The sequence below is a fragment of the Etheostoma cragini genome, chromosome 15 (genome assembly GCF_013103735.1).
Source record: "Etheostoma cragini isolate CJK2018 chromosome 15, CSU_Ecrag_1.0, whole genome shotgun sequence".
Lineage (NCBI taxonomy): Eukaryota > Metazoa > Chordata > Actinopteri > Perciformes > Percidae > Etheostoma > Etheostoma cragini.
This window is the reverse complement of record NC_048421.1, coordinates 20,157,438-20,166,250: the sequence shown is the minus strand read 5'-3', so window position 1 is coordinate 20,166,250 and position 8,813 is coordinate 20,157,438. Positions and strand designations below refer to the sequence as shown.

Sequence of the window (8,813 nt, the reverse complement as noted above, 5' to 3'; positions counted from 1 at the left end):
TATTAATACCAATCTTTTCATGGATAAGGGAGCCCAACCAGCTAAACAAGAGTTAAGAAAACATTGGATGATAAAAGACTCTTTTTAGGGTATTTTATGGCTAATTTAATACACGGGTCCAAAATGACCCGCTAACACTTCAGATGGCAGCAGAAAGCTAACACCAGAGGAAGGTTAACTGAAAAAAAAAACTGGCTCACCCAAAAGTTCCTTAAATTAAACAGTAATTAAACCAAAGTTCTCCTCATTGGCACCAAATCCACTTCATTCAAAACAGAGTAGGTTTTCTAGGTTAGGTTAAGGTTAAGAGTCTGGGTGTCAGCCTTGACAGCACACTATGCTTTCAATCCCATATCAATAACATGACCCGGTCTGCTTACTATTACCAACAAAACATCAATCGCCTCGGCCCCACCCTTACCCCCCACACAGCCGCCATCCTCGTCCACAGTCTTGTCACTTCCCATCTGGATTCCTGCAACTCCGTCCTCTTTGGTCTTGCTCACAAATCCCTCCATAAACATAAATTGGTCCAGAATTCAGCTGCCCACATCATAACTCGAACCCCGGCCATCAACCACATAACTCTTCCAACAGATCTAATGGCTCCCCGTCCAGTTCTGTATCCAATTCCTCCTGTTTGCATTCAAGGCCATCCACAACCCTTGCCCCGTCATATTTGTCTCATCTCCTCCAGCGTACCACTCCCTCCCGCTCCGTCAGATCCTCTTCCTCCATACACCTCTCTGTCCCCTCCGCCCGTCCACCATGGGGAGCAGACCATTCAGCCGCTCTGCTCCCCGTCTCTGGAATTCATTAACACCCTAACTTAGAAACATTGATTCATTCCCCCATTTCAAATCACAACTCAAGGCTGGTGGAGGGTGGGGGTGTGGCCTTGACAAACTGCCACTTTGCCCGTTTGATAGCCATGATGGCTCTCTATTATGGATGGGTCAAATTCACTGGGCGGGCAAAGTAGAGAAAGGGGAGGTAACCTTGCTCCGTATGACCTCATAAGGGGCAAGATTCCAGATCGGCCCATCTGAGCTTTAATTTTCTCTAAGGCAGGAAACCCAGGGCTCTGTTTACACCCATCACTATTTCTAGCCCCTGTGGGACCACAAGCAGGCTGGGAGAACTCATATTAACATAAAAAAAACTAATTAAGTGAAATTGTTATGCCATTGTGCCTTTAAAAAAATCGATATACCAGATTGTCAATACAAAACAAGATTGTGGGCGGATTTTATCTGAGGGTTAAGGCTGTGTTAAAAAATTGTGCTGTGTCTAAAATAAGACCATACGGGGGTTGCATTGGTGTGGGGGAGTTACTACAGGTACTCTGGAGAAGCTTGAGTTATACATACTTGTGTTTAAAGGCCCTCAAATCAACAGTGGGCATCAAAAAAATGAAACTTGAATGAATTTTTTTTATGCAGTGCTAATGTCGGCCTTTCATTTCCTTTGTGTGTGTGTGTGTGTGTTGATGTTACCTTGATAGTCTTATCTGAGGATCCAGAGAAGAGTAGGTCTCCAGTGGAGTACACACACAGACACCAAACGGGACCCTGGTGGCCAACAAATGTCCCCTTACACTTGAAGATCTGCTGGGGGTCGTATGCTACACACAGGCACAGAGATGGGTATGACTGGATATGTACTTTTCATTCGAAGCTAAACAAGAGAGGAGTATAATTGAAGCAGAAACAGGAGGATTAAAAAAGGGACAGGAAGGTAGATGAGGAAAGGAGGAAGGAAGAGACAGACGGAGATTGGTGAAGGAAGGTGAGTGGGAATAAGGGAGAGGAGGAAGGAACGCCCAGAGAACATAGTCAGAGCTAGTTTTTGCATTTCCACTCAACAGAACTTGATAAAAGTCATTCAAAACATTCAAAACGGCTTCCAGGTCACAAAAAGTGATTATCAAATGCTTTTCTTCACGGAGAGATGTGAAGAACAAAAATTTGAAAAAGAGATTTTAAAAAGGAGATACGTACAGCCCAGAATTCCCATGTTGAGCCTGGCGTTGATGTGGGACAACTCATCCTGCAAAAAGACAGGCAAAAGCTTAGGGGAATTGTTTTAAAGTGACCCTAATGCACCTTTTCCATTCCTTTTATTCTGTCTACCGAATTCAGACTTTTATTCTAAAAGACGCTTTTGGTCAGGTTGGCTTGTCATCCTTCTCTGACACAATGCATTTGGTCTACCACGTTCCCCTTTTTTTCCTTTTACCTTCAGTTAAGGTCGGCACTCAAGGCATGAGGCGTTCCCTGGCAGAGTCCTAATCAGAAGTTATTTACTGTGCAGCAGTTCTGTACTGAATCGAGGCTTTATCAGTTCTTAGTGATATCTGCCTTCTCTGCCCTATCGATCTCGACTGAGATGATGTATGGTCTAACATTCCAGAAGTATCTCGCAATCCAGACCATCAGCAGAGTCACTACAATTTCATTCATAAGACATATCTCACCCCTGTGAAAATGCACCACATGAAAATAACTTTCTTTCCAATAAAAGCACATGTCACATAGCTACACATGTTCTGGGAGTGATCTCCTGTTGGTCAGTTCTGGAACAATATTCCATTAAAAACATTTGCCTTGGTTAATGTTACTGAGCCTGTTCCTGTCAATGTCTTGATTCTGAGTGATCTGTCAGCCTTTCAGCTCTTTGGAACTTAGAAACGTGCTGCGTTTGTTGGACTAACACCTGCTAAAAAAATGATTGCAACCTGTTGGAAACCACTACAAGACCTGTCTATCCGCATGTGGACCCTTTCCTACTTGGATGTAGTGTATATTGAACTTTCCATGGCGTAAATTCATGGAGCGCCGGGAGAAACACTTGGCGGAGAATTGCGGACTCTGTGTAGCCTTGTGCTACAGCCCGGACCTCTAACTTGCACAGGTGTCTGTTTGTGTGTGTGCGTGTGTGTGTGGGTTTGTCTCCCTCCCTCCCGTTATCCCTTCGAGTTTTTTCTTTATTATTTTCGTCCTGGGACACGTTCCTAAATCCCAGTGTATTGTTTGTAAATGTTTATTTTTTTATTTTAAAAAGATAATAATAATAATAAATAAAATAAAAATGTGATCACAAAAACAACTTTTATTCTCACACATACACACTTGTCTGTGTCTGCTTGTGCACACACACTTACGTTAAGCATGGACGCATCTCTACGAAATTCCATCAGGTCCTCGCTCAGTTTACTCTGGTTCTCATCCAACACATCTGAAATACACACAAGGGCAAGATGACTTTGAGACAAAAACACAAGACGCTGTGCTCAAGCAGGCTGGTCCATTACGGTCATAATAACTCTTTCTCCAGTCGATATTTCCTGTTAATATGTAACCTCCAGCAGCCAGAAGGTCTGTGTGATCTGATAAAAACAGGCAATTAGGGATGCACTGAACCCAGCTTTCTCTCCCCTGATACCACTTCCCATACCCCAACTCCATTACTGAGTTATCAGATCCTGAGTACTGATCCGATACCGGTACTCCTTGTTTTGCATAATGCTAATTCTGTAACCATTCTGTGTCAAACTAATCGGGCTAAGGTTAAATTAACGTGAAGCCATAACTACAGATCACTTCTTACACGTACAATTGGAGACATTCATACATTAACATGCTTTTAAGGATTATAAAAAAATATAGAATTGAGAAAGCATCATGTTCCTGTCTAGTGCACATAAAACACAGTTTGTGCTTTAAAGTTACAATTTTAAAGATCTCCGTTTTTCTTCTCTTTGGCATCACTTTTAACAAGGTTTGATGAACATGTAATGACTTGAGTTCCGTCCAAAGTTTCAAAAATTATCTCCTCCCAAAAAGTGCATCTACAGTTAGAAAAAGTGAATGTAGTACATCTTTGGTAGGTTAACTGCTAATATCACTCTTAACATAGCAAAAGCCTACAACTTCCTTCACATTTTAAAGAACATGCAGGAAGTGCCAAAGGTTAGTTAACCGCCGCAAATAACTTTTTTAAATGTTATAAATAGGAATGTATTCTCAGTCCTGGCCTGTATGGCTGAATAAGCAGGTAAAAATGAAGAACTCTATCTTACCAAATTTGAGCTCCAGGTTCTTCTCTAGCTGATCCAACTTCTCTGATAGTTTTCCCAGCATAGAGCGCAGGAAAGCAATATCTTGGTCCTTCTGGGCCAGAGTCAGCTGCATCTCATGGAACCTGAACAGTGTCAAAGGGCATAGATTTCAAACAGATAGATCAGAGACAAAGACAGTAATAACTTTATTATATCTAGGGAATTTTATCAAGTTTAAAATTCCAACAAAGTTGTGACAGGTACACTGAAAACTTGGTAAACAGATAGTTTAGTTAATTGTATGGATATCGGAACACTTCAGATGAGAATATATCATGTCTTGAATCTTTGTCACAGTTAATAGCTCCACTTGATTTTTACAGCTTGAGTATGTCTGCTCACCTGTCATCAGTTTGTTGCAAAAACTCCTTCAGACCCTCAAATTTACACACTTCCAGGTGTGTTTCATACGTGTCCTGGTTACCGATGAATGTGCAGCTGTCGGGGAGAACAGGCAGAATGGTGAGAATGGTTTAAAAGAGTCCACAGAAACAGCAGAACATAAAAGGAGGAGGCAGAGCGCTCCAAAGTCTCGGTGCTAATACATGATTACTTCATTGGTTCATCGTCGTTGTCGTCATCATCCTCATCCTCATCATCATACAAGTTTTGGGTTATGGGTTATTTATAACGTGATTACGAGTTACTGGGGGGGACCGTTAGTTTGATCTCTTGTTTATGGGAAATGTAAGTATGTGTATGATGGCGGCTGTACATGGATGTTTGTGGGGGAGTGTGTGACTGCATTGCATATTAAAGTGATTTTACATATATTCATGTAATGGAATGTCTGTGATGTAATAGGTATGTTTTATGAGTCTAGTGTGGACCCCAGGAAGAGTAGCTGACTGCTACGGCATCAGCTAATGGGGATCCTTTTAATAAACAAATATAAGAAATGGAGAAATGGAAATGGTAAAATCATTTGTTGAAAATGTGTTTTTCAGGACTCACCCATATTTGGAGTGTGGACACTTGATGTGCTCACATTCTTTTAGGTGAGCCTCCAGGTTCATGGTGAGCAATGGGGGGCAGGAAGGGTTGTTGGGACAGCGGACTGGCCTGTAGTCACAACTGGCCTCATGTTCTCTACAGAGGTAAGAAAGATTTTAAAAAAAGATAAAAAAAAGGCAAACTGTAAGTAACTGCTCTTCCATGAGGTTACATTACATTAAATTACATTACATTACATTACAGCAGAGCCATAGAGAAGCAGTAGAAATAAAAAAAAAACTATTAAACCCCTTTCTATTGTCCTTACTTGCGTGTGGTCAGTTTGATGGTGAACGGGCAGCCCAGTGGGTCCACCTCGTACGCTCCAGGTTTCCCAGCCACCGTGGATGTGGCGGCTGCAGCCCCGCCTGCAGCGCTCGCCGTGGCCCTGCAGCCATATTTACAGTGAATGAAAAGCTCTCCGATCTGCTCGGCTACCGCGATGTTGTTCACCACGACCGTCAGCTTAGCCGCATCCACTGGGCACTTGTCTGTGACGGGACCAGACGGGAATAGACGGCAATGTAAGGGTTATAGTTAACATAAGTTTTAACTACAGCCGTGATGCAGGCATGTTTAAAAGTCTCACCTGAAGTCAAGGCACATCGTCTGCAGAAGGTGTGCTGAGGGAGAAGGAAAAACAGGCATGGTGAAATGTTGATGTTCATCTTTATTCCTCTAGTTGTCGCGACAAAAACATATTCCTATTGGCCGCCAGGCTGAAGTGGGTGTGTCTCAACTGCGCAGAGCTTCCAAAGCGGAGGGAAGCAGACTATAGCACTATTCGCACGGGATTTGTATTACCTGGTGATCTTTAGTCATTTGTAATAATTATGTCTGTGGTCATTATCCTGTGTGAATCGGCCATGTCTGTAATTTGTATAAAATCCCCCGCAAATTCCCGACCATATTTCGCTGAACAACGAGGTCCTGTGATAATATTGGTCCAGTGTGAATCGACATGCCGGTGATTTGGTGGCGTCGTATATCATTTTTTCAAGGTTTTTGTTTTACTGTTTGCCTATTTATCCCTCTCGAGAAGACAAATAGGCCTATGAGTGGGGGGGGCTGCCGACGCCGACTTTCATGGCCAACCTAAACATCAAGGACGCCAAGTATTTCCAGAAAGCCGTTACAAAAACCCTTTCCCTATCAAGTTGTGTTAATGTTGATGTCTGTGTCGTAAATGTCTACAAATGAACTATCAACTAGTGTTGCCGCTGATCGACGTTGCACCATATGTTTCAAATGCACGAGTAAACCAAAATCCCATTTTCCCAGAGTGTGGTTATGCCGTGACATTATTATTAGAAGTTTTAACACAATAAAACAGATGGACAGACAGAGGAAAAAGCCGGAAGGGACAGAAGGAATCTCACCCCACATGTGGTGATGACCGGGTCCTTAAAGACATTACAGCACAGCTGGCAGCACAGTTTAACGGACGGTTGTTCAGCAAACACCTGGGGCTCCTGCAAACAAACACATGTTCATACGCCCAGTTTTTGGTATGGGTTCAGTTCCCAAACTATCTGTTGTATAGCTATTTATGCTGACGTTTTGTCATATACATTAGTGCTGTGTGTCATACCGTGTCCTCCTCCTCTTCATGCAGAGAGAAAGTGGAGCGCAGAGACATGTTGGACTCCGAATGGAGAGATCGGACTGAGATGGCTGAATCTGACCTCCGTGGAGTACCAATAGGAGGCTGGGAGGGAGGGAGATGGGAAGCAGTGGAGAGAAGAGGTTAACACTGTGCCTCCATTATAGCTCACACAATTGATGAGGTGAAATGTGAGGTTTGACACAGGGGTTTAAAAGAATTCACCCATTCCAGGTGTACTTTCACTTTTAGGTGTACTACTGTGATCAGATCTTGGTATTGGTAAGCTTTATAATAAATGTTGATGTTGTTGGGCTTTGAATCCATTGGGTTACCTTTGAAAAACATAACATGTAAAAGGATGTATGTGTGCGTTTGTGTGCATTTGTATGCGTGCGTGAGAGCGAGTGTACCATTCCATCATCGTCATCCCGGGGAGAGTAGGTCAGAGTGCTGGAGGAGGACGGGGTTCTTCTATGCTGCTTGTAGGTGCTGGACCCTTCTGCTGAAAACATACGAGGGCAAAGTCTCAAGAAAGAATGCCAGAATATTGTAATATTGAATTTAGTATTTCCGTGACTATTGGGTAAAAGAGAGAAGCAGTAATGTTGAAAAAGATAGAGTATTTATAGAGAAGAATATAATTAGTGTATCACCTTTGGCTCCAGCAGCCACGGACGCAAAGGTAGGGCCAAATGAAGCCTCCATCCTGCTCCGCAGTGAAGAAAAGAGGGTTGGAAGGATCAATAAATTGCTATGGAGACAGTGTGGAGTTCAACTACACTATTTAAATATTTAAACAAAAACAAAAAAAGAGTAATTACAGCAGGAATACATCACTCAACATGAGTATAGTCTGGGTATTTAACTAAAATCTCTCCCCGTGCCACACTGTTTTCTCTCACCCTGTTGCTGCTGTTGTTGGGGTCTTCTGGGGATGGCTGCTGATGCTGCTCCTGAGGAGAAGGGTTGTAGTGAGGTGTCTTACCACTGCTCCTAACCCAAAGCACACACAGTGGGCAGGTCTGCTAGGCCTATGAAGGGAAAAGAGGCCAGGGAAGGTTGAGGTGAAGAGAAATGGAGGGCATTCAGAAGGTGGAGATTGGGAGAAAAACCACACATGGTACAAAAACAATACCTCTGAGGATTTCAAAACAGCACTATGATTGCAGAAGCCTAACTGAAATTAGGATTAGATACATAATGCTAGCAATAAAGTTGACTTTATGTTTTTAACAGAGACAGAAAAAATGCACACACCCACACATACTTGGTCTGAGAAACGACTGCCAGTAGCTCCAGTACCGCTTAAAGCTACGAGAGATAGCGCAGTGAGGAATACGTGCAGCGTGGAACTTGTACATTGCAGTTATTATTAAACAGATGCTTGACCTAATTTACTGTCTAAAGCACAACAACACAATCAAACATAATGACTCCACTTCAGTTGTAACAGCAAAGAAGTTTGGATGGCTTACTTTGTTCAACAGGATTGTTTTCAATCAGTCAGTCAGTAATTAACCAGTTAGATAGATATAAATATGTTTATTAGAGCTGGGAAGAATAAATACTATGTATACTGTCATACTGTCCAGGAGTTATAGTAAGTATTTTATCAATGGATTTTCTCATTTCACATCATATCTGTGTTGTAAACGCTGCATGAATTATCTCCAAAGAGCTGTAAGTAGAAATGTCGTACCATGACTTTTAGCAAGGTTTATTGTTACTCAACTTGACAGTTTCCGACAGTTTTAAAGGTCCCATGACATGGTGCTCTTTGGATGCTTTTATACAGACTTAGTGGTCCCCTAATACTGTATCTGAAGTCTCTTTTATATAGACCTTAGTGGTCCCCTAATACTGTATCTGAAGTCTATTTTATATAGACCTTAGTGGTCCCCTAATACTGTATCTGAAGTCTCTTTTATATAGACCTTACTGGTCCCCTAATACCGTATCTGAAGTCTCTATCCCAAATTTCAGCCTTGGAGCAGAATTCCAGCCACTAGACTCAGTCCCACAATGAGCTTTCTTTAGTATGTGCCATTTCTGAGTCTGTACCTTTGAAGAAAGAGGGGGGGGGGGGGGGGGGGG

The 8,813-nt window shown here is 42.5% G+C and overlaps 1 protein-coding gene across 6 annotated transcripts in view; it reads right to left on the bottom strand.

Annotated features, from left to right (window-relative positions):
* traf7 (TNF receptor-associated factor 7) overlaps positions 1-8,813 on the bottom strand; it is a 20,419-nt gene that overhangs the window by 9,622 nt on the left and 1,984 nt on the right. For 2 of the 6 annotated variants that reach the window (XM_034893660.1, XM_034893665.1), the window contains exons 2-14: positions 7,622-7,750; positions 7,373-7,494; positions 7,130-7,221; positions 6,705-6,821; positions 6,493-6,585; positions 5,703-5,736; positions 5,382-5,604; positions 5,075-5,209; positions 4,463-4,558; positions 4,082-4,203; positions 3,164-3,237; positions 2,001-2,049; positions 1,497-1,624 (exon numbers count right to left, since the gene is read on the bottom strand). In XM_034893660.1, coding sequence (XP_034749551.1) covers positions 1,497-1,624; positions 2,001-2,049; positions 3,164-3,237; positions 4,082-4,203; positions 4,463-4,558; positions 5,075-5,209; positions 5,382-5,604; positions 5,703-5,736; positions 6,493-6,585; positions 6,705-6,821; positions 7,130-7,221; positions 7,373-7,424 — 1,215 coding nt within the window. In that variant the 5' untranslated portion in view covers positions 7,425-7,494; positions 7,622-7,750. The remainder of the gene's footprint in view (positions 1-1,496; positions 1,625-2,000; positions 2,050-3,163; positions 3,238-4,081; positions 4,204-4,462; positions 4,559-5,074; positions 5,210-5,381; positions 5,605-5,702; positions 5,737-6,492; positions 6,586-6,704; positions 6,822-7,129; positions 7,222-7,372; positions 7,495-7,621; positions 7,751-8,813) is intronic. The other 4 variants (XM_034893663.1, XM_034893661.1, XM_034893664.1 and 1 more) reach the window with 4 other exon arrangements.